Source organism: Rhinopithecus roxellana, chromosome 4 (assembly GCF_007565055.1).
Source record: "Rhinopithecus roxellana isolate Shanxi Qingling chromosome 4, ASM756505v1, whole genome shotgun sequence".
NCBI lineage: Eukaryota > Metazoa > Chordata > Mammalia > Primates > Cercopithecidae > Rhinopithecus > Rhinopithecus roxellana.
The window spans coordinates 69,773,826-69,799,449 of NC_044552.1; the positions used below are offsets into that span (position 1 = coordinate 69,773,826).

The following is a 25,624-nucleotide window of genomic DNA, read 5'->3' on the forward strand; positions in this document are numbered from 1 at the left end:
CTTTCATGGACTTTTCAGGAATTGCCTACCCTGCCCTCTCTTCCAGGACAGACTGATCACTCTTCTGCCTGAATTCTTCTCTGAGTTTTGAAGCCAAACCTCTTCCTACTCCACTGAACTCTGAACCAAACACAGAATGCTCATAAGCTTTCACTTTAAACTGCAGGGAAAGCCACTGGACTAAACCAAAACAAGAAACAGCAGGGAAGTGTGAGGGTTACCAGAAATCCAGGTGAGTGCAAGACTGGCTCTCCTACCAGGAAGGAAATACTATTTATGGACTATCTCATGCCTACCTAGAGGCTTTGCTAAGGGTCTCCCTGATGCTAACTCATCAGTTCTCAAACCAACACTACAATAAGATTATCGTGACCTATAATTGACATTATTCCAATTTAACACATGATGAAATGAAGACTCGGAATAAGGGACTTTCCCAGGCTTACAGAGTAAGTGCCCTAGTGCCCAGCATCCGCTCCCAGTGCCTGAGGCCTTCCCACAACACCACTACCCTCTTCTGGTGCCCTCTGTCCCCATCTCCCAGATTATCCTGGTATGGAAGTGAGTCAGGTTCTTGTCTTAAACGTTGGTCTACTTGGTCTTGACAAGGTAAATTCTGTAGACTCCAGACAAAGCTGGGGATAGGATAGTACCTTTCCTCCATCTCTTCTAGAACCATCTTCTCTCCTGTCTTGACTTGGGTTGTTTTTCTCTTTCACACAAGAGTGTCTTCAGCATTTGGGAGTCTTGCCCACCCTCAAGCTCGTGGGTGAGGAAGGGGCTTCCCTACCTGGCCCTATGTCTGTGCTAGTCTCAGGGTAGCCTCTGTGCTCCTGCCTACTTCAGCGACTGTGGGAACCCGTCTTCTCTGAATGGACTGATACGCGTGCGCCAGGGCTCAGTTGAGAAGCTGAAGGGCAGTGTGGACAGTCAGATTATTCACCAACCGCTGGACCAGGGACCTGGGTAGATGTCAATTTTTATTTGCTGGCTTATAGAGAGGCGTTCTAGGGATGTGGGGAGAGGGGCCAGGGCAGTAGATGGTGACTGGGAGCATTGAAGGACTTGGGGCAGCATCTTTAGTGGCTGGCCCCAGAGTGTGCTTCTGAATAGGTAGCTGGGTACATACCTTCCCTCCTAAGAGTAATGGTTCATAATACTGTTGGGGTCCAGAACCCCTTTGAGAAACTATGGATCCTCCCACACAATGTGAAACCATGGCTGTAAGTAAGGCCAACATCCTCTCCTGTCGTGGCAAGCTGGTGACCCTCAGCTGAGCCACCCTGCAACTGGGTGCCTGAAAGCAGGTTACATTAGCCGGGGGGCCATGGCTGCATCAGTGCCCCTATCTCCTACCAGACTTGGGGCACCTCCCATTGACTCCAGGAGCTCCCCAGCTCCTGTTTCTACTCTGAAGGAGAGGCTGCATTCTCAGCTCCTGTGGAGAACAGGAATCGTTGATATTCCTTTGCTCAACTGACCTGTTTTCCTATTTTCCCACCCAGATGTCCCATTCAAAAATCTCCTCTTCAAAAAAGTACTTTGCAGAGCTTGCTCTTATAGTCAGACAATATTGAAGTCCTTTCATCTTGCACCATGCAGCCTCAGACTCTCCACCCAGGGGAGAGTAAGAGTGAAAACCTCAACTGATGGAAACTTCTGGTAGAAAAAAAACCTTCCAGAACTGCCCAGAGTGAGCACTACAGTCACGAGGTTTTGCCACTGAGCACATAGGCTCAGCTAGAGCATTTTCAAGCTGTTTTTCTGGGGCCTTGCTTGGTGGACCTCTGCTTTTTGACCTCAAGTTTCACAAGTGCTTAAAAGATGAAGCAGTGTTTTTTTGGCAGCCATGTAATGGTCTCTCAGGAAGTTGTTTCTGGAAATGGAAAAAGTGTTCTCAGAACTTGACAGTTCTTTAGGGCTCCAGTTATTCTGAATGTTGAAGCCAACTGGACAATGTATGGCGCAAGCCTAAGAAGGATAGGGATGTAACTATAGGAGGGGCTTTCTGATCCTTCTCTCTCTCCATTATATCACTCTACAGTTTCCTTGTTGATTCTCCAACTTTGCCATCTGCTTGGCAAAATTTAAGAAAGGTGGCACTTGTCTGAATGTAGCTTTCATGGCAGTCACACTTCCCAAGCCTTCCATCAGGCCAACCAGGCATGATTTCCATTGTTGCAGTCATTCTTGGTGTTCTCTAATTAAATATGCTTTTTCCAGATGTTTCTCCACCATATTCCTTAAGGTTGTTTCCACCATTTTTCCCCACCTAGATTTTTCCTAGATCTAATGTTCACTAGTTTGACTTTTGCCCTTCTCTTTTTAGTAATCAATTAATTATCATGTTTGCCATGGGGAAGTCCTCAGGAATCCTTCTCTTCTATTTCAAAGAGCCTTAAAGTTTTTTTTTTTTTTTTTTTAATCTCAGAAGTGTGTGACTTAAAAGAAAACTTAAGTAAAGAAATGATATGAAAATTTGGCCACAGATGAATATACTTGGAAAAGTACAATTAGATGAAGACTGGGGGTGGGAGTGGGCATTAATTAATTTAAAAAGCACAATTAGATGAAGACTGGGGATGGGAGTGGGCATTAATTAATTAATTAGAAAAGCACAATAGGGCGGGCGCAGTGGCTCACGCCTGTAATCCCAGCACTTTGGGAAGCCAAGGTGGGCGGATCACAAGGTCAGGAGATCAAGACCATCCTGGCTAACATGGTGAAACCCCATTTCTACTAAAAATACAAAGAAATTAGCCGGGCATGGTGGCGGGTGCCTGTAGTCCCAGCTACTCGGGAGGCTGAGGCTGGAGAATGGCGAGAACCTGGGAGGCGGAGCTTGCAGTGAGCCGAGATCACGCCACTGCACTCCAGCCTGGGCGACAGAGCAAGGCTTTGTTTCAAAAAATAAATACATAAATAAAACAAAAAAATTAAAAAGCACAATGAGATGAAGACTGGGGGTGGGAGTGGGCATTCATTAAAAAAGCACAATTAGATGAAGACTGGGGGTGGGAGTGGGCATTCATTAATTAAAAAAGAACAATTAGATAAAGACTGGGGGTGGGAGTGGGCGTTAATTAATTAATTAAAAAAGCACAATTAGATAAAGACTGGGGGTGGGAGTGGGCATTCATTAATTAATTAAAACACAATTAGATGACTGGGGTGGGAGTGGGCATTCATTAATTAATTTAAAAAGCACAATTAGATGACTGGGGGTGGGAGTGGGCATTAATTAATTAATTAAAAAAGCACAATTAGATGAAAACTGGGGTAGGAGTTGGCATTAATTAATTTAAAAAGCACAATTAGATGAAGACTGGGGTGGGAGTTGGCATTAATTAATTAAAAAAGTACAATTAGATGACGACTACGGGTGGGAGTGGGCATTAATTCCTCAACAGCACATGGTATTTTTCAGCTTTCTCCCAGTGAGTTCAAAGAGTTTCACTGAAAGTATATCCTTGTACTTCCTAGTGTCTAGGAGACACACTCAGACTTCCAGTTTTACTCAGCACCTACCGCCTGTACTCTTCGGAGGTTCTTTGACATTCCTGCTGGTTAGGGGTGGATACTGGAGCAATTAGGTACAGTTCCACACTGACACTGTGGAAGTGGAGATCTCTGGAGTCTCTGCAACCCCACCGTCTCTTCACAGGGAGCAAGTACTTCTTGGGTATAACCTGGGAATTCTAGAAAGTTTATCTTTTTTCATAAATGAAAGTTTATGCTTTAGCATTGTACTGGTCAGAATCCTCCAGTATTTAAGCAAAACTAACCAGTACGGTCTTTGTTTACCATACATGTATTTTGTAATAACAGGAGCAGTCATCACCATTTACTGTTAAGCTTGATTGACAGGGCTCCTGGGAATCTGTGGTTTCTATGTTATGTAGAAACCACAGAGCTTGATATTCTTCAGCTGGAATTGGAAAGCAGAGCCCAAGAGAAATGTTCTTGACCTTCAGTCACTAAGGTGTTACTACCCGACTGCTGGCAATCCATCAATGAGAGACTTTGTCACCCAAGACTCGGAGCTTGTCTTCTGCCCAGACTGGACAAGGCACCTTCACGCTAAATAGCTTTAGGTTTTGCTGTGTTCTTAATTACATTTAATAAGGATCATTGAGATCCTTATAAAAAGGTGAAAGCAGGTACAGCTGTTATCGTATTCCACTAAGAAAGTGTGTAGAGTGCAAAAACAGAAGTGTAGTCCTCATTGTGGTACAATGGAGAGACCATGCCTCGGGCCCATGGCCTTTGAAGATGGCCACATCTGATTGACTTCTGGTTCTGAAATTTATTAGCTAAATCAGGCTCAAATTAGTGAACCTCTTATAAGTCTTATCAGTCAAATTAATGAACCTTAGTTTCTTTATCTGTGAAATGGTCTCAGTAATACCAACATCATAGACAATTATCTGTGTACATTTTTGTAGACATTATATGAAATGCTATATGTGAAACTGCCTGCAATATAGGTACTCAATCAAAAAAATGTGAATTTTCATTTGCTCCCTGCAGTCTTACTGTCTAGCTGCCTGTTACTTTGAAAACCATGTGTCTAAAACAGTAACAGGCTAGCTAAAAAGAAAAAAGAAAAAAAAAAATGATGTGGGACCACATCCGTGTGTCTAGCAGGCATGGATCTTCCCTCTGGATCTGTTTGTTCTGACCTTGTCTTCTAATTGAGCTGGATAATTACATGGTAGGAGCTCTCCCCAACGTCAGGGCCAAGAAATGCTGTCATCATGTTTTAATGCAAAGGCACTTTGCCAGGGATAATAGTCGATACCACGGGCATTGTTTTAGGTAAGAAAAAGGAATCATCTGTGAATGAACGCTAAGTGCTGTCCCTTTAGAGAAGGGGGAAAAAAAAAAAGGGAAAAGTGAATTGGCAGCCCCAACAGCAACCCAGTATCCAAAGACTTCCAGTGAATTTCATTTTGTTCATTTTTCTACCAAATATGCACTTTTGAAGCGTCTTCGCCTGATAGTCTCCAACATGGTGTCACACGGCTCATGGGCTTTAAGCCGTTTACCTTGTTTTATTTCTCCCCTTTTTGGAAATAGAACCATCTTCTCCTTAAATACCTTTGTAGCCTTTTTTCTTTTCTACTCAAAAGCACCTTATTTCCATTTTGCATAATTATTATGTACTATTTTTCAAATTATGATGTCTCTGCTATTGGAAACAACATTGTTTAGTGAGTTTATGGGTGAAATAGCTTAGCCTTCTGCACTCACATGTGTCTCTGTCTGAACGACTGGATATTTCTAACTTGTATTGATCCTATATTATCTAATTCCTTGAGGTTTATGATGATGGATATGTTTTAAAAAATCTTCAATTCCTCTTCACTCTTAGGGAAACATTGTAAAGCAAAATTTACTTAGTAATGCTTCCTCCTTCGCAAAAGGAAAAAGGTGGCCCTTTTTCTCCCCCAGGAGTGGGACCTGTAGCTCAGAGGAGTGCTATCAGCAGAGGCTGGAGCACACGGAAGTGGGGGTCTGCTCACTTCCTTCTCAGTGTCTTCCACTGCTTCACCTGCATGACGACCTTTGCACCCATCGCTTTGCAGTTCGCTACCAAACGTGGACCTAGATGTCCTGGGTCTGCTCTGATGATTCCACGACATTCAATTCAGCAAATATTTGTCGAGTGCCTATCGTGTAGCAGTGTATGAGGCATTGGGGATGCCACAGTGACTAAACAGCCTACAGCGCCCCTGCCCCCCGCCCCAGATGTGCCATTCCAGAGTCCTGTCTAGGGAGGGCTACACTGTGCTTCCACTAGTCACTCGGTGCACCAACCGAAGGAGGCCTGGAATTATTAGGGTCAGGGAGGGTCTGGGGCTCCCTGTCCTTGCCAATGCCCTTCCTCTCTGCGGGTCTCACTCCTGCTTCTGACACCCCCTCCAGAAAGCCTTCACCAACATCTGCCCTTCCGGCCCACTGAGCTGGCCCCCTCCACCGTTCCTCAGTATCTGTGTTTCCACACTTGCTCTTTTGTTTGTGGTGTGCTAATTTGCCCCCTCCCCCAGCACCCCTCACTGGAATGTGAGATGCCAGGAAGAGAGGGTCTTGTCTTGATCCTCCTGCTTTCCTAGCACATGGTGCGGTGTGCTGGCTGGTGTTGTGTATTCAGTGACTGTGTGTGGAGTGCCTGAATGAGGGCGTGAAGGAGACTCAGTCATCTCTTGCATCCACAGTACTCGTAGACTTGTTCTCCAGCTCTGGAAAAACTTCCCAAGACTCACGTGTTCCTTTGCCCCAAAGGTCCTGAGTTACTGCATCTCTGTAACGCAGAAGACACTTTTCCATAGCAGTAACATCTGGACTTTGTGCAGTGTGACTGTCCCAGAGGGCCTGGCCTCGTTCTGCAGGATAGGTGTGGGGGTGCCAGCTCCCTGGCAGAGGCCCCAGCCCTGGGTAAAGCTGTGCTCACTGCCTGCCCACTCTGGGTGAGCAATTGAAGCCCAAGTGTGGGGCCGCTGGCCATGGAAGCACTGGGAAAGGGGCCACTGGGGGAAGAGGAGCAGGCACAGACACAGCAGGCATCTGCCGGTGGCACCAGCAGCCACACCTCTGGGCCACCTCCCAGCAGGGAGCCTGATGGTCCCAGGGCCTTGGGATGGGAGGAGAAGCTCACTGGTGCTCAGTGTGCAATCTGCAACAAGGCAGCGCATTTTCCTTCCAACAAGGTTTTCTTGAACATGTAATGATTAATTCAGATTTTGTGGAAAATGTCTCTGTTGGGCAATTCATTGCCAAACAGTGCTCATTGATGAGCTATCCAACATTTGGGTTCAATTCCACCAACATTGCCGGTGTTGAGGAGATTTAATTTGTGTAGTATTTGATTCTTTCTCATTCCTGAACACCTCCTTCTCATTTTGCCATCCCTAGACCACCCGCAACCCAAAGAAAGAAAAAGAAAATGTACCAGGCATCTGAGATTCCGGATCTCCAGGGGGCTTGCTGGAACTGAGGGGAGTTGGGTCCCATATGTGTGGCCTTGTACTATACTTTAAATACCCAGTTTAAGACAGAAATCTGCAAGGATGACAAAAGAACTTTCTTTAGTCACATTCCTCCCAGAAATTGGGTACAGACCAGAGCTGAGATAAGAGATAACCTGGGTTTTGCATTCTTAAATGTATGATCCTCCACACCCCAAAACAATTAGACTAATTAAGGTACTATAAGGCAACTTGCAAAAATCAAGAGCTTCAGCCAGCTGAGGTTTCAGTCCAACAGAGAATATACATTATTGTCAAGCATCTTCTTTATTGATAGTTGAGTTTTTAAAAGTACAGGCAGATTTTAATATTTCAGCAATTCTCTTCTTTTTTAGTTCTTTTTTACTTGTATAAGCTAGTACTTATACATTTATTTTTAATAACATATTTTTCTACTACAAAAATAAGCCGTGCTTTAATTAAGAAAATTTGGAAACCACCAAAAAGCACATATGCACAAAATCACCCAGGGATAATGAGATGATGGGGCACATTCTTCCAGTTACCAATATAAATGTGTTTGAAACACAAATGGGATCATCTCCACTGTACTTTGTATCCTGTGTTTTTTTAGATATCTCTTCATTTCATTTAACAAATAGTTATTGAAGGTCAACTATGTGCTAGACTGAATTCTAGGCACTGGAGGTTACATCTGTGAACCAAGCAGATACACTTCCTCATTGCACTGAGCTTTTTTCTAGTGGGGTCAGACAGTAAGCAAGGAAGTACATACATTAATAGTGCGCCAAGGCTGGGCGCGGTGGCTCAAACCTGTAATCCCAGCACTTTGGGAGGCCCAGACGGGCGGATCACGAGGTCAGGAGATCGCAACCATCCTGGCTAACACGGTGAAACCCCGTCTCTACTAAAAAAATACAAAAAACTAGCCGGGCGAGGTGGCGGGCGCCTGTAGTCCCAGCTACTCGGGAGGCTGAGGCAGGAGAATGGCGTAAATCCGGGAGGCGGGAGGCGGAGTTTGCAGTGAGCCGAGATCTGGCCACTGCACTCCAGCCTGGGTGACAGAGCGAGACTCCGTCTCAGAAAAAAAAAAAAATAGTGCGCAAAGTGGGGATAAGTGCTATGGGAACAGTAAAAGCTGGAAGGGCGTTGGGGTTGGTGGAGAGGGGGTGGCTGGTCATAGGGGGCTGCAGTTTGGAGATTGTGTGCAGCACCATCAGGGAAGGCTCTACAGAGACGGTGATATTTGAGTAAAGGCTAGGAGGAGCTCTGTGGCTCCCGGAGGGAGGGGATTCCAGGCAGGGGGAAGGCACAGGCAAATGTGCCTCTCCCAGAGAAGAGGCAGGCCTGGCTTGTTCCAGAGCTGCAGAGGTCAGCAGGAGGGAGGAAGATGAGGTCAACGAGGTCACAGGAGCCAGATGGCTTTGTAGCCTCGGCAAGTACCTGGCTTTAGTTCTGAGCACAGGAGGGACGCGCTCTGGCTTGAGCTGGTGTATTGGGCACGGAGTGCAGGCTAGGGAGAAGCAGAAGAGCCGGGCCATGCTTTGATGGGCTCAGGAGCCTGCAACGTGGAAAGCCTCCCACACAGACATCTCTGCCTCAGGCTCTAAACGTGGAGATGTTTTAGGAATACTGTGGCCAATTTAGTTCTTAGGTTTTTTTTTTTTTAATGCATAATAGTGATATATGATTTTTAAATTGGTGTCTAATTAAGTCTATAACAGCTCTTTCAATAAGTATGAAATAAAGATCCCTTGCGGTTAGAGAATATCATCTGATTTGGCACATTTCCCCTTAATGATACATCTTAAAATGTGGGGTACCTTAGATTGGATGAAACAAGAATTATGAATAGAAGTAAAGTCCTGCTATGACTTTCCCATACAGAGTTTCCAGATCGGAGGCAGAATGGACACCCTTCAAATATAAGCCAGGGTCAGAGGCAGCTAAACCCTAGAATGCTGTTTAGTGCCAGGACAAATCCCAAATCACTACCCTGGATGCTTGGTCTTCCCAGCACACACACCAGCAGCTCTAGGAAGAGCTTCTCAGAAGGGCCCTGGCTTGCCCTGACGATGACTTACGGTTGGTTCCAGGATGCACAGAAAGCAAAATGGAGTTACTTGGGCCAGTTAGCTCAGTGGCCACACATGGTCTGAAAATGAGAAGACATCCACCTGAGCCAGGAATCTAATGGGAAATCTGGGGCATATGGTTGCCATGCCTAAGTAATGTCAGGACGTCAAAGAGCAACTTCTGGGGCAAAACAGTGTTGACTTTCCCTCCGGTGACTCACACGCTACCCAGAAGCCTCTGGCTTGCTGAAATTCTATTTCATTTCATTTCATTTCATTTCATTTCATTTCATTTCATTTTTTCGAGACAGGGTCTGGCTCTGTTGCCCACGCTGGAGTGCAGTGGCATGATCTTGGCTCACTGCAGCCTCAGTCTCCCAGGGTCAAGCGAACCTCCCACCTCAGCCTCCCAAGTAGTTGAGACTACAGTCACACGCTACCCACCCAGCTAGTTTTTGTATTTTTTTTTCTTTTTTGTAGAGACAGAGTTTTGCCATGTTGCCCAGGCTGGTCTCAAACTCCTGAGCTCAAGCACTGCCCACCTCAGCCTCCCAAAGTGTTGGGATTATAGGCACTCCCGGCCTCTTCCTGGAATTTTACATGCAACTCAGGATCACTTGGCAAAAATGTTGATGCACCACAATATTCACTAGTAAGCTCTTGTACATTCTCAGTAGTAGATGGGTAAATTGGGCTGTTTACACGCTATGATTTGAAGCCTGTATTTCAAAGCTACAGATTCCCAGGTCTTGTATCTTAAGTAGATCTCTCTGGGTGGTCTGGGAGGCCCTGAGTTAAGAATAAGGACACTAACTCTGTCTTGCACACTTGAAGGGTGTTTGGGCCACACGGGCAGAAGAGAGCACTTTCCTCTTCTCCCCTCCTCAGCTCTCTGTTCACGGAAGTGCTTGCCGCCTGGAGCCCCTCTCCTCGCTCATGAACTCTGCAAGTTCAAGGCAAGACTGTGCTGTGTTTGGAGATGTCCCTGTTTAACTCTGCATCTAGCCAGAAGGCCTGCAGGGAAAAACCGGATTTCATAAGTGATGTTCCTCGCTTTGGTAGAGTGACCTTCACCTTCCTCCTCCCTTAGCAAGCCGGAAAGCTACAGTTCTCACACAACAAAGGTAGACAGAGAGATGGATGGAAAAACAAGCCATTGAGCTTTGATGAAACTGAACGTTACATTTGTAGTCTACAAATGGGTATGTGGAGTTCTACTGTCACCTCTATGCTCTCTGGGTTTGAGCTTTTCCTTCCAGCTTGCTTTGCTCCTATTTTCCACGTTAGTCCCTGGGCTCATTGATTTAAATTCCGTCTCTTGGTACAGGCATGCATAGACTCCTGGCTCTGTGCGTCTGGGGTAATTAACACGATGAGTCACTAAGGGCTTTCCAGGCACAGGGTCCTGCCATCGTGATCTTGTAGGGGAATGTTACTCTTGGGAGTTTTATGAAATCATCTCTTTGGTTTTTCCTATTCTAGAGTTGTGAGTGGATATGCTTTCTGAATCTACTTTTTCCTCTATTTGTCTCCAAGTAATGTGCTCATCTTTGCCTTGTGGTGGTAGATTTATTTCTAAGTATGTGATTAAGGAACAAATCACAAAATGAATGGTGCTTATGTTCCTGCCTGTAAGTGAAAAGTACATTTGTTTTGCAGTGACTCATATGAAAAGGAAAAGGGGTCATTTCTATTGCAACCCTTAAAACCTCCATTTCTCACAATGCTACTCTGATTATTTCAGACGTGTGAGTCATTGGCTCAGGTTATTTCGTTTATGATTGTTTGCCTTAGCTACTTTTTACTGAAATGCTTTGCAGTCAAGAATCTGAAACTTAAAATGCTAGATTACTTGATGATTTCTGCAAAGTACAAATTCCCTGAATTGGAGTGTGGCAATAATGCAGTGAGGCCACTCCCTCTTCTTGTGTAATAATAAATGCATGCCTCATGGTTATGTCTAAAAAACAGTTATTCTCATGTTTATGCTTTCATACGTACAGGACAGATCAAAAATATCAAATGTAGGCCATTTGCTGCAGTCAGGAGTCATGAGCTACTATTAACAAACTTTTTTTTATGTGTTTCCATTTATAGACAAAACATTAAAAGAGGACTTGAATTGTTTTGATACAGGAAAAGATTCTCTACTTCTTGTTCCAAAGGGCACTTGGTTTCAATGTCTCTGCTATATCTTGTTAATGTTGTTGTTTTGTTTGTTTAGTTTTTAAGTTAATCTTCTCCCAAAGAATGTCTTCTGGAAAACAGAGAGACCTAATTACCCAACAATGAAATCCATATTTCCTATCCAAATGTTTAAGAAATTAGTTTAGTCTTAGGGTTTTTGTTCAAGGAATCAGCTTTGTGTCAGATTCTAACCTGCAAGCCAGTCTCTAAACATGAATATAGAATTAATGACAGTATTGATTCTGGGATGTCAGTGTCTGTTTGATGCTAAAATGATTTTATATCTATCTATCTATCTATCTATCTATCTATCTATCTATCTATCTATCTATCATCTATTCCTCCATCTATCTTTTTAATGACCAAATACACTGATTGTGTGGTCTCAGATAATGTGGTGCCCAGAAAACAGTTCCACTTTTCATGTATAAACATCAAAGCACAAAAACAATTTTTACTAAAGATTCAAAAAGATTGCTATTTGAACTGAAAAAAATTCCATATCATCTTTTGGCAGTGCTATGATTTCTAATTATTACCTGGAATGAATTTCTGTACCTCGAATGTACGATACGTTGACAGTTTGTGCATAAGTGTTTATCATCATATCCAAAATCAAACAGCTCTCGCTGATGTATATGATTGGAGGGAGAGCTCTGTAAAGGCCTCTCATTATTTTAGCATCTGGTGCTAAATTGGCTAATTTCTTTTATGTTATGAAGATGTATGCTTTCAAATTCTTGTTTTTTCCCCCTGTCACTTTCCAGTTCATCTTTATGAAGACTAAGATGCCTGTAGCCTGTTTTCTACACTGCCCTGAGTTGTATGTAGGTCACAATTCTGGAGACAGAAATAGGATTCCATTTGGTGTTTATATCTTTGGCAGCTGCCTCATCATCTTGTATCAAATCCAAGCCCTCAGGGATGGAGTCTTCCTCAACACAGATGGCACTCAGCATTGGAGTTCCCATCCACAGTTGCTCAGAAATATGAAGGAGCCATTTTCAAGTCATCTGAGCTCAGGCTAAGAATTTGCCATACTGTGCACAGCACTTCCTTCAGCCGTGAAGCTGTGCCAGTCTGTGGGTCGACTGAGATGTCTCATTAGTCTCACCTCCTTCAGGAGGTAAACATTCACAGTCATGGGCAGGGTCTGCTTATTGCCTTGTCTTTACCACAAGGACTATAGATGCTCTCTGCTTTTTCTGAGTGGCAGTTTGAAGGTGTCTCAGTAGCCCTGACCTCATTGTTTGTTTAGGGTTGGGAATTCTGCTGCTTTTATAAAAAGTGAGTTGTTGAGGATTTCTAGGACAAATTCAGCCCTGTCCTCTGTCACACACACAGGCTAGTGGAACAGGACTGTCACAAAGCACCTAGCATTGTACAGAGTCGTACCAACATATGGTGCTTCATCTGCTAGAACTTTAGCACATGGAGGGTCTTAGAGGTTCCAGCAAATGCCCACAGAAGGTTACTGTGAGGCACACTTGGCTCAGCGAGCTGAGGAATACCGTCTCCTCTCAGCCGAGGGAGCCTCGTGGGAGGAACCGGGCCTTAGCATCTGTCTGAAGGAAGTTATGGGACCTAGCAAGCCAACAAGAGTAGAGAAGTTCTAGACCAGGTCTGTGGTTGCTGAGGGTGTGGGTGACTTGACTCTCCTCCTCTTTCGGGTAAATTTTAGTAAAATTCACTAAATGGATTCTGTTCATTCAGCTACTCAACAAATATTTATCAAACTTGGTTGCATTTTCCACCATGCGAGGCATCCTGCTAGGTGCTACAAAGGACACGAAGAGGAACAGGGGCCAGTCTCACCTTCCAGGACTTTTAATCTAGTGATGTGTGTGGAGCATGTCTGCAGATAGCCGCATGCCCGCAAATATCCACATATCCTGAGGAAGGGGAGCAAAGGAAAACACGGTGGGGGTCCAGAGAAAGAAGCGATCCCTTTTGCTTAGGGGTGAGCCCAGAAACTCTACCAAGGCTTTTCAGGAAGCAGTATTGAGCTGGAAGTGGAAGGTTGGGGAGCATCAACATGCTGAATGGGAGGTGCAGGTGTTCCAGACACATGGACTGGACAGGCAGCGCTGGCAGTGGGTGAAAGCCCATGCCTGCCTGAGATGCCCAAATGTTAGGTGTGGCCATTGCTGGGATTCAGGAAGGGGCAGTGAGAGAGAGGGAGAGCAGGGGACACTTGGACACCAGATAAGGAGCTCGTGCTTCATTGGCAGGGACGGCAGAAGCATGGAAGACTTTTGAGCAGAGACATGTGTGATTGGAGCTGGCAGTGGTGGTTGGGACAGATTGAAGGAGAGGATCGTGGTAGGCAGGGATGATGTCACTGTTCTAGGCTGGGCACAGTGGCTCATTCCTGTAATCCCAACAATTTGGGAGGCTGAGGCAGGAGGATCACTCGAGCCCAGGAGTTTGAGACCAGCCTGGGCAACAAAGTGAGACCCTGTCTCTACAAAACACACAAAAAATTAGCCAGGCATGGTGGTGAGGGCCTATAGTCTCAGCCACTCAGGAGGCTGAGCTGGGAGAATCTCTTGAGCTCCAGGAGTTCAAAGCTGCAGTGAGCCGTGATCATACCACTGCACTCCAGCCTGGGCAGCAGAGTGAGACCTTGTCTCAAAAAAGATAATGAATAAATAAATAAGTAAACAAACAGAGATCACTGTTCCAGCTGTCCCCCGGAGAGAGAAGACAGAGAGGGCTTTTGAGAGGAGGGACTGGAAGGCAAAACAGAGTGGAAGGAAGGCCCTGAGTGAGAGGAAGGCTGGCCATTTCTCTTTAAGAAGAGGGAAGGAGGAAGACAAGCGCAGGTGGGCCATGCACCTCGGTTCCCCCCGGGGGAGTCCAAAGCACTCACCAATGCAAGTCTAGGCAGAGCTGGTTTAACCGTCTCATAGACCCAGAGCACGCAGTCGCCTTGTAACAGAACTCTTCCTGTAGGCTCCTTCCTGCCTCCCTTCCTACTCCACCTGCTTTCTTCTCTACCATGGAGGGGCCAGAAACTGCAGCTGGCGAGCTGGGGTAGTGGAGGGGGCTTAACTTCATATCAAGGTAGAAGTTACCATTATTCACTGGGATTATTACCCTTTCATTTACTTAAATGACACTGTTTGCTACTTAAAGCGACAAGGACTTCCTATTACCTTCATATTATGATCAGAGAAATCACTAGACCCACCTGAAATTTCCTGCGGGAACAGGAGCAGGAGCAGGTTCCCAGGGAAACACAAACAGATGCATTTCAGATCCGTGCCCTGATTTGTCCAAGTGCAACAGCCCGCTACGCAGTGAGAGAACCCTGGCAGGCAGTAGGCCTCCCCACGTCAACTGGACTTTGCCTTTTCCTCCTTTCCTGGGATGGCTCTGAATAAATCAGTGTGTGCTGAAGTGCAGATACCAATCTACAGTGTATTGTCTCTGCCGTGAGAATGTGGCAGGGGACATCCTGTTTGGGGGTTGGAGGTGATGAGAGGCTGCAGAGGCATCAGCTTGGGGAAGAGGGGTAGCTGTGGAAGATCCCAACCCCACAGATAGTGCACTTAGGACAGGGAACGGTGGAGGGCAAGGCATGCTAGAACTTGCTCTAAGAGCAAGAGGCAGCCTTTGCAACTTTGAGCAGGTAGACTTCGCAGTCCACCAAGCTGCCTTTCAGACCCAAAAAGGAAAAAATAAGCACACCAGAGCCTAAGATCTACTCAGTCACCCTCACGGGAGGGTTCTGGCCATTCACAAGTAGCCATCCTTGGAGAAGCTCCATAGCATTAAGTCACAGCTATCAACACCTGAATTGGAACACTCTCTCCTAACCAGGTCTGTCTGGTTCACCTTGTCCAGCTGTGGCCTCGCTGAAGCTGGCTTTGCTGGGCCAACATCTTCTTCTTCAAATTCATTAGTCTTGAAAAAGGGGAAAAACGTGGGCTTGTTTTTATTCACTGTCATTGTTCAAATTATGTTGAATTGTGAATTCAAGTGTTTTTGGAAAATTCTCTTCTACATATTTGCTCTTTTCCCTAACCACTTTGTAACAAAAAACTTCCCCCTAAAGTAGATTATTTTAGACTAAAATTATATGTATTCAGGGTTTATATATAGCATATATATATGTGTGTGTATATATATAATTTCATACCAGGGTATTTTCATGCCTTCGATATAGACTGTGTTTCTTTTTTTAAAATTTTATTTGGAAATAATTTCAAACTTATAGAAAAGTAGCAAGATGAAGAGTAGTACAAAGAACATCCATTTACCCTTTACCCAGATTCACCTCTTGCTAATACTTGATCCCATTTACTCTGTCTAGACAATATTTTTTTGAGCTATTTGGGAGTTAGCTGCATTCATCGTGGCACTTGATTCCTAAATACTTCGCTGTACATCTCCTCATGCTAGGAAACTTGCACAACCACGGTCCACATTATCAACATCAGCTATCGCTCCAGGAAGCTGTGTCTAGGTCTGCAGGCCTCTTGAAGGCTGGTGCGCTAATGTTCTATCTATCACTTGTCTCAGCAAAGGGGATTACGGCTTGTGGCTCTTAAGTCCCAGACTCCTGCCTGCATCCCTTTGCCATCCATCAGAGACCTGCACAGTAGTGGGGTGCTGGTTCCCAGGGCTTCCAAGACCAAGAGCCCTGTCTGCTTCCCAGTCTTGGGCAGAGCTGAGCTTCCCAATCCTTTCTTCTCCAGCTCCCCATCTCTGTTTTGTCTTGAGAACATGGAAGAGGATCTTCTGATGAGGTGGGCAATCTAGCATTGCTTTCCACGCTAGATGTCCTAATTCCATGATTCTGCATCCTGTTCCCCAATGCCCATGATGTTATTTAATGTGGCAACAATGGAGTGACTGTGGTCACTGCAGATCCCATCCTTCACTTAGGTCCAAGCATCTGAGTGCATCAGAGGGCCATGGTAAGAACTGCTCCGGCTCCAGAATACCTGGATCTGAGACCAAATGTCAGACGCTGGTTCCTAGGCTGGCCTCGTGTAGAGCTGAGTTTGTCCCAGTGGCACCTCTCCCTGACTCATCACAACCCCTGCTTCAGGTCAGCGTGTCAGACTGACAGCAGTGAAGAGGTTGAGTTAAGAGTTGGGCCACGTTCGTTCGTTGGTAGCTCAGATGCCCTCTGGAAAAGCACGAGATGATTCTATTCCAGCTGCTGAAATCCCTTACATCGTCTTCAGAAACTTGCCTGCAGTCCATTTCCATAACTCATTCCCTTTGGAATAGATTATCTCCAAAACATGGAAAATTGGTGTCTTCCCCTTTGAAAGTGTGTGTACAGTCCTCAGCATCTGGAGCTGGCTGAAAGTCCCTGAGTCGTTTGACCCAAGTGGGAAAGGCCGGCTCTCATGAAGATCATTCTAAATTGATGTCTTCTTCTATTATGTAATCCCAGGGGAGAGTGGGGGGATCTCATAGACTCCTGAACCATGTTTACAGCACAGAGGACACGTGTCTATTTATATACAAGCTCTATGCGTCTTAGACTGATTGTACCAGCAGGACTATTTTCATTCTTCTTCCAGCATCTTCCTGTAAGAGCAGAGGGCTTGGGCTGTCGTGCTGGGGAGTGGGGGTTCAATTGTCTGTAAAAGAGAACCACAGATCTCCCCAAATGTAAATCTTTCACATTGATGAATTTTTAATGGAAATCAATTTCCCTCCTCCAAATAAGCTTTTGACTTCTTAGAAGATAAAGACTGCTTACTGTTGAGTCCTAACATTGTATTTCCTTTCTTTTCCCCTTCTCCCTGGCCTGTCCAACCTGTTGGCAGCTGTCCATACCTGGCAGTGAAAATCACTCCTGCCATCCCTGCAGTCGCTGGCATCCTGTTCTTCTTTGTGATGGGGACCCTGCTCCGCACCAGCTTCAGCGACCCCGGAGTCCTCCCACGAGCCACGCCTGATGAAGCCGCTGATCTGGAAAGGCAAATAGGTAACACTGGAAGTCTGCCCATGGCCTCTGGTCACTTCCCGCCTGGGCCCAGCCACAGTGGGGAAGGCAGGCCAAGGGCTGTGCAGGAGGGGCTGAGCACTGGGAAGGAAGGAGGCCAGAAATCAGCGTTCCTTAGCTCGCTGGGTGGGCAGGATGAACTGAAGAAGAGGGGGCTGGAGGGACGGGTATCCTGGAGGCAGGACTGCTGGCCCAAGCGAGCAAAGCATCGCCTGTGAGCTGTGCTTCTGATGTTTCTTTGAAACCCAAGTGTTTGATTCCACTCTACGAAGCAGCCTCCACCCCGAAAGGTCTACAGTTGTAGCTTGCTGCACTTACTCCCTTTTGCAATCCTTGGAGCATGACCAGTCTCCATGATGTCAGTCTAGGACAGTTACATCTTAGATGACTTTCTTGTTTATCCAGCCTAGGATTGAGAATTTCCTTTATTTAAGTATAATAAACATGTATCTGTGGTATGTGTTGAGATGAATAGCTTCATTTTTCCTTAGATATTAAAACCTATACTAAAGTTTATTACAACCCATTTTGAAGATACTAAAACAGACCCTAATCCCTCACACAACAAACTTTTACATTTTTTTTTAATTAAAAAGAGAACTTTTTCTTGCTCTTAAAAGTTTGTGATTGTGAATGTGTAGCTTTGCTGTGGTGCTTTGGTAAATTTCACAGGCCCAGCAGAGGAGCTGTGATGATTCGGTGTGAACATAATGTTTAGACCTAAAAAATCACTTGGCAGAGATATTTCTCTTCCAGGATTCCTCCTATTCTATGGACTTTCCTTTGCAGCCTCCACTAAAGCTGGAGGGAGCTCCCTGTCTACAGTGTAAGAAGATAGAGCTGTGGATCTTGCTAAAAAAGTGCCTATTCTGGTCCTACCATTCCCCAAGAGCTAAAGCACAGCTTTGTCCTTCTCTCGACATCTGCCTTCATCCTTCATCTCTACTGCCTGGGAAGGGAGCAGTAAAATGGGAGTGTGTGGAGTGTGTGGTGTTGTTTGCTAGACTGCAGTTCTCTTGTGTCCTGAGGTAGGAAGGAGAGGGGAGGGAGAAGCAATGGCAGACAATCTCTTTCTTAGTCCCTGCATCATGGGATTCCAAGACAGGGCCTGCTAGTGCCTAATTTTAAGGCTCACATTTTATAGCACTTTAATCATTTGTCAGGCCCATCCATGGCTATCACTGCATTTTTTCCATATCTAAGCCACCCTGTAAGGAAAGCTTTATTATTACACCCATTTTGCAAATAAGGAAACAAAGTCCCCAACAGGGGCTTAAATGGGTGAAAGTGGCAGAGCTGGAGCCTTCAACCCAGGTTTCCAGGTTTTCAGCTTTCCAGGTTTCAGAACAGGTTTCACCTTGTTCTTTCCAGCTCGTTCCACCACTGGGGAGAGAGAGGGAAGTCAAACCTAGTTTCCTTCAAAACTGTGTGGTTTATGGCCACAACACATGAGCAGGTAACTTGAAAATCCTCTTCCCAGTGCAAGAGCCCAACTCCCATACTGGGGGTGATGCAATTTCCTGCAGTGATCCCCATCTCCAGGTTAGTGGAAGTGCATCTGCAAAATCAGCATGATTAGGAACAGGCTTTCTGCCTTTCTTACAAAGTGGATGAGGCAGGGCACGGTGGCTCACACCTGTAATCCCAGCACTTTGGGAGGTCGAGGTGGGAGGATCACTTGAGGTCAGGAGTTTGAGACCAGCCTGGCCAACATGGTGAAACCCCATCTCTACTAAAAATAAAAAAAAAAATTAGCCAGGTGTGGTGGTGCAAGCCTGTAGTCCCAGCTACTGGGGAGGCTGACGCAGGAGAATCGCTTGAACCCAGGAGGCAGAGGGTTGCAGTGAGCCAAGATCGCACAACTGCACTCCAGCCTAGGCAACAGAGCAAAACTCTGTCTCAAAAACAAAAACAAAAACAGTGAGATACTACTTCATACCCTCTAAGATGGCACTAATCAAAAAGACTGACAATGACAAATGCTGGTGATGATGTGGAGAAACTGGAACCCTTATACATTACTGGTGGGAATGTAAAATGGTACATCCACTTTGGAAAGCAGTTTCTCAAAATTCTCCAAAAGCTAAACACCATTCCTATATGACCCAGCAATTCCACTCCTAGATATGTCCGCACAAAGACTTGTATATGACTATTCACAGCTGCATGAAACCTAACAACCCATATGTCCATCAAATGTGTTTTATATATATATATATATATATAAAACGATATATATATGACAATATATATATATCATATATATCGATGATCGATATGTGTTATATCCATACAATGGGATTCCATGAAGCAATAAAAGGGAAGAAAAGTATTGATACAGGCTACAACATGGATGAACCTTAAAGACATTTGCTAAGGGAAAGAAGCCAGATACAAAAGACTATGTAGTGTGTGATTTCACTTGTATAAAATGTCCAAGAAAGGACAAATCTTTACAGACAGAAAGGAGATTAGTGATTTCCTGGGGCTGGGAGGGTAGGAGTGCAGGTTGACTGCACATGACAGGAAGGAGCTTGTTGGGATTATGAACATGGTCTAAAATTAGGTCATGATGATGGTTGCACAATGCAATAAATTCACTACAGGTCACTGAATTGCACACTTTCTATGGTAACTGCTGTGGTACATAAATTATAACTCTATAAAGATGTGAAAAAAAAGGAGGAGGAGGCCGGGCACTGTGGCTCATGCCTGTAATCCCAGCACTTTGGGAGGCCAAGGTGGGCGGATCACGAGGTCAGGAGATCAAGTCCATCCTGGCTTATACGGTGAAACCCCGTCTCTACTAAAAACACACAAAAAAATTAGGCAGGTATGGTGGCAGGCGCTTGTCGTCCCAGCTACTAGGGAGGCTGAGGCAGGAGAATGGCATGAACCCGGGAGGCGGTGCTTGCAGTGAGCTGAGATTGCGCCACTGAACTCCAGCTTGGGCGACAGAGCGAGACTCAAAAAATAAAAAAATTAAAAAGGGGGAGGAGGGTGGGAAGGGAGAGAGGAAAAAGATGGGGTAGAAGAAGCAGAAGGAGAAGAGGAAGAAGAGGGCTTTGGAGGTCCTCAGACATGGGTTTGAATCCTGGCTCACCCTTTCTCTAGTTGTGCGACTTAGGCGAGCGGTGCAGTTTTCTAAACCCTATCCCTCTGTGTTCTTCTCTGTGAAGCAGGAGTAATGGCATGGATCTTTTGAGGTTCTTGTCAGGATGAATGATTATAGGAAAAGTGCCTGGCACGTTGTAGATGTGTAGTAAAGGATTGTTTGTTGTTTTGTCTAATTCGTCTCTTTTCAGTTTTCTCTCCACCTTCTACGAATGTAGGTTCTCATAAAAAGCTACCTGAAGTGTGACAGGAATAAATGGCAGAGCTGGTACAATGTCTTTGGGTCTGCTGCCTGCCAGCTTAGCTGTGCCTCCTCCAGGCTGAGGAAGGAGTGCAGGCACCTGTAAGCTGGGCTCTTTTCCATCACCGATCTAACTCTTCATAAGGAGTCCTCCGGTATACTACTTGGCTTTGGAAGATAAGGTTGTTTCAGTGAAATCTTAACACATTTACGTTGTGCTATCTGGTTAAAGAAAGAAAAAATGAACCATTAGATTTGGAAACTTTTTATTGTTAGGGTTATTCATTCTAATTATCCATTGTAGATTTCTTCCTTATAGAAGCCCTAATGGCCCCTTGGAATCTGCCATCTGAGTAATTTATTGAAGATTTGCCAAGGATTTAAACAGCTTTCCCCTGTCTTCAAACTTCTGAGAGGAGTAGGTGGGGAGGAGGAGGGCTCTGGGCTTCAGAGTCTGTTTCAAGGCTCTTGAAATGCCTTACACTTCTTTCTTCTGAAAGAATGTTCCCGATGACTTAGGTTGCTGCTAAAAAGACATCAAAGAATAGCAGCAAGGGGCCAGGGAAGCAGGGGTCACTGGAGGCTTGCTTGGAAACTTCAGTTTCCAAAACTCAGTTTTTACAGTTCACCCAAGGATGATCTGATCCTAAGCAACTGATTTGGGGTTAGAAAAAAATGACAAATCCCGTACTAGAAATCACAGGATCAAAGCATTTAATTTCTATTAGGGATAGACCTTTCCAGTAATCAAAATAGGGGGAAGTATTTCACATTCCACAGGTTTCATCTCTTCCCACCCCCTCCACAGTCCTGACCCGATGCTGAGACGAAGGAAGTCAATGTGGAGAGTGAGTGAGTAGCTTTGGCTCCCAAAGCAAGGCTAGTGATTTAGGAAGCTCCTCCTTCAAGCCACAGTAACCCAGATACCATATACGTGATGGATTTTGCTTGGTAAAGGTGGAACCAGATCAAAGGAAGCTGGTGGGCTTTTAAAAATTCACTTGCATTGTGGCAGAATCTGAAGACTGATTACCTCCACTCTGTACGTGTTGCTGACGTGGTGGAATGCCACTTCCCTAGGCAGTGGATGCACCCGTGTGTGTGTGCGTGTGTGTGCACGCGTGTGCGTGTGTGTGTTCCCTCTCTCCTTCCTCCTCCACTCCCTCCCCCTCCTTCTCCCCATCTTTGGTCAAATTCTCATCATCCAATAAATTTTCTTATAGTGCATAGAACCAATCACCTTACTATTAGTAAAGCTTATCTTTTGTTATTTCCTAAATTAGTCCTTGAAAGAGTCTCTCGAGGAGATTTCTAGAAAGCACAGCACAGCAACTTCCTGACCCTGGGAAAGCCTGGATTTGTCAGGGACACAGTCCCAGCCCATCCTAAACAGAGCATCTCCTGGGAAGACTTCCACAGCCACAGGAAGTTTTGACCCAATGATCTGACTTGCTGGGCTTTTCCCCCATCAAAGATATCTTAATTCTGTGTTTAAGAGTAGAAACATTTTAATTGGAATTTTAACGACACTAACGGATTTTTGTTGGAGAAAATGCTTTCTGAGGAAAAGACTAAGTCAATATAAGACCACAATTTTCTGTATTGCACAAATTATTTCCACTTGTTTTCATTTACATTGTTATTTCACTAAAATTCTTTTTATTGGAGTAATTTCTTCTCTGCATAAAGTTTATAACTAAGATTTTTCAGTTATCAGTATTATGAAAGCTGCCATTATGAATTTTTTACTAGAACTATTATTTCTACTAAGACAAATTTTTTTGTGATTTGATTTTTTACCATATGCAGTTTTGGGGGTTTTTTGTTTGGGTTTTTTTTTTTTTTTTTTGGCAATGTTAATTTCATTTTCTGTTGTCAATATTCACCATAAAATTGCTTTAAAGTTTGATGGTTTCATTGATTTGGTTTCATTGATTTTTGCCTAATGAGTAATCTACTGGCTGTGATTCATTTGTGATTGAATCTTCATACACTGTGCAGTCGCTTTGTGTACTGTATACTAGTTGTCCATAGTGTTGAATATACACCCCTCTCCACCCCCAAAACATTGGCAGGGTCAAAATAGCTGGCATTACAGGTGGCTAATTTGATTGCTTTTTGCCAGTTTTCTTTTCAGAAGGTAAGATTTTCTGACCATTTCCTCCAATTCATATTTGTATCTTTTTACTCACCTCCAATATCACCACAATTCACACTTTGTATAGTTTTTTTTGTTTTTGTTTTGTTTTGTTTTTTGCAGTGGCCCTTTTAGCCTCTCATGCACTCTGACGAGGCCGCAGAGCTCCGTGCAGAGTGGATTGCACCGGCCAGTGTGTGCGTCCTTGCTGCTTCTCCCATCCTCCCTCCCTACTGCTTTCCGCCCTGTTCTTGTTTTTTGTTGTTGTTGTTTTTTGTTTGTTTGTTTGTTTTTAGATGGAGTTTTGTTCCTGTTGCCCAGGCTGGAGTGCAATGGTGTGATCTCGGCTCACCACAACCTCTGCCTCCCAGGCTCAAGCAATTCTCCTGCCTCAGCCTCCCGAGTAGCTAGGATTACAGGCATGCGCCACCATTCCCAGCTAATTTTGTATTTTTAGTAAAGATGGGTTTTCTCCCTGTTGGTCAGGCTGGTCTTGACTCCTGACCTCAGGTGATCTGCCCGCCTTGGCCTCCCAAAGCGCTGGGATTACAGGCGTGAGCCACTGCACCTGGCATCTGGCCTGTTCTTGACGGTCACTGTGATGCCGCCTCAGTAGCCTTTGGACTTTCTCCTGCACCACCAGCTTAAGCACTTACCTGTGCCCATGAAATGAAATATTCCCCGTGCTTTTCCCGTGTGTCTGTGTGATGAGTCTGCTGGGCCCTGATGAACAGGCTGGACAGTGTTCATGGCTGTTGTTGATGAAGCGTCTCTTCCCGTGTGGGATGTGGCCACGCCGTGGCATTTGCCCACCATCTGTATTTTGTTACACCGGTGAGGATGCCAGTGCTAGGGAGGAAAGGGGTTTGCCAGAGGTCACTTGGCCAGAGCTGGGAGTCCAACGCCCACTCATCTGATATCACACCCTGTGCTCTGACCTGCTGCACGGTCTTGCCCACCTCCTGCTGCCTGGGGAGCCAGGCCCTGAGCAAGCCATGCTTGGCTCCCTGCAGCAGTGGCACTTCCCCTTCCCATGGACCACATCTTCTCTCCCCAGCGCAACCTCGAGCTTTGAAACAGAAAGCCGTGCTTAGCATGCTGTGGCTCGAAGACCTGGTTCTCAAATCCTGGGCTCAAGTGGGTGGAGCAGGAAGAACTTCAGGGAATTTCTAGACAATCTAACTCCCCTCTTAGAGCTTCTTGAAGATTCAGGGGCCTTTTTCTAGTGGGACTGTCATTGGTGTCTAGATGTTCTGTGATGTTTGTGGCAATGGAGAGCGGGGGAGTCCCATCATGTCTGACATACCTTCTGGAAGAGACAAAGTCTTCTAAAAAAGGACATCCTAGAAAAAAATGTAGCTTCCTTGTCTGGGGGGAGTGTTAGAACCATCTAGAGTGCACAGATGCCAGGAAGTGGGGCAGCGAGGCTCCTGCACAAGGCCAGAGTGGCAGCTTGGGATGTCGAGATTTCGATGTCCCTTTAACAAGAAACTCCAGCCTGGGAGAGCTGGAAACCAGATGTCACAACTCAAAATTATGGTATTTGGGGAAATACCACAAGATTTTGAAGGGTCTGTTTCTAAGGGAAGGAGGGGGCCAGAGATGTTTTTCCACAGGATTTGGAAGGATGTGTGGTTTTCATCCAGGACATTCAAGGAAGCCTGTGTTATTTATTTTTTCTATGGAAATCCAAACTTCTGGGAATGTACCATGTGTTGGCATTGAAGCCATTCTCTGATGCAAACATATTTCCTTGATTTTGAAGTTGGCGACATTACTATACACTGATTGGCATGGGGACTTAGGACGACAGCTCTAGAAAGCTGTCTTGTGTCTCCTCTCTGCTGGTGGACGTCCTTCACAGAATTGTCTTCTTGGTCCTCTAGAGAGCTTTGTGGGTGGAAAGTGGCATTTTCTTCCTTACAGGAAGAGAAATTGAGAGAAGGGGGTTATTTAACTTGATGAGATCACACTTTTGTGCTCAGCCTGCGCTGAGCTTAGGAATGTGAATTCCTGAGTTATCATAGGCATTCTAGCTAGTGACCACAGCATCACACAGACACTCTAGAGAGACCACAGCATCACACAGACACTCTAGAAATACCACAGTATCACACAGACACTCTAGAAATACCACAGCATCACACAGACACTCTAGAGAGACCACAGCGTCACACAGACACTCTAGAGAGACCACAGCGTCACACAGACACTCTAGAGAGACCACAGCGTCACACAGACACTCTAGAGAGACCACAGCGTCACACAGACACTCTAGAAATACCACAGTGTCACACACTCTAGAGAGACCACAGTATCACACAGACACTCTAGAGAGACCACAGTATCACACAGACACTCTAGAGTGACCACAGGGTCACACAGACACTCTAGAGAGACCACAGCGTCACACAGACACTCTAGAGAGACCACAGCGTCACACAGACACTCTAGAGAGACCACAGCGTCACACAGACACTCTAGAGAGACCACAGTGTCACACAGACACTCTAGAGTGACCACAGTGTCACACAGACACTCTAGAGAGACCACAGTGTCACATAGGGATTCTAGCGACCGCAGCGTTTCCCATCCTGAATGGCCCTCTTTGTGTAGTTTGAGTCCCTGTGTAAAGATGTGAAATCACCTCTGTAGAACTGATGAACTCCTCCCTAAAGCCAGGATACCACTTTTTTCCAGGTAAGGGGAAGTCTCTCTTTCTCTTGCTACACCAATGTCACTTTCTTTGGAGTTTGTGTTAAGCCAGTGTGATGATGGCATACAGCCATGTTGATATGCTCTGCTAAAAAACAGAATGTACTGTGATTATAATCATTTCTTATATATGGGGCCATGGAAGGGGAAGGATGATGGCATAACCAGTGCGAGGAGAAGGTCACCCTGAGGGCA

At 45.2% G+C, this 25,624-nt stretch overlaps 1 protein-coding gene across 3 annotated transcripts in view; it reads left to right on the plus strand.

Annotated features, from left to right (window-relative positions):
- ZDHHC14 (zinc finger DHHC-type containing 14) overlaps positions 1–25,624 on the plus strand; it is a 323,921-nt gene that overhangs the window by 151,017 nt on the left and 147,280 nt on the right. For all 3 annotated transcript variants that reach the window (XM_010381547.2, XM_030928562.1, XM_010381546.2), the window contains exon 2: positions 17,044–17,204. In XM_010381547.2, the coding sequence (XP_010379849.1) occupies positions 17,044–17,204 (161 nt within the window). The remainder of the gene's footprint in view (positions 1–17,043; positions 17,205–25,624) is intronic.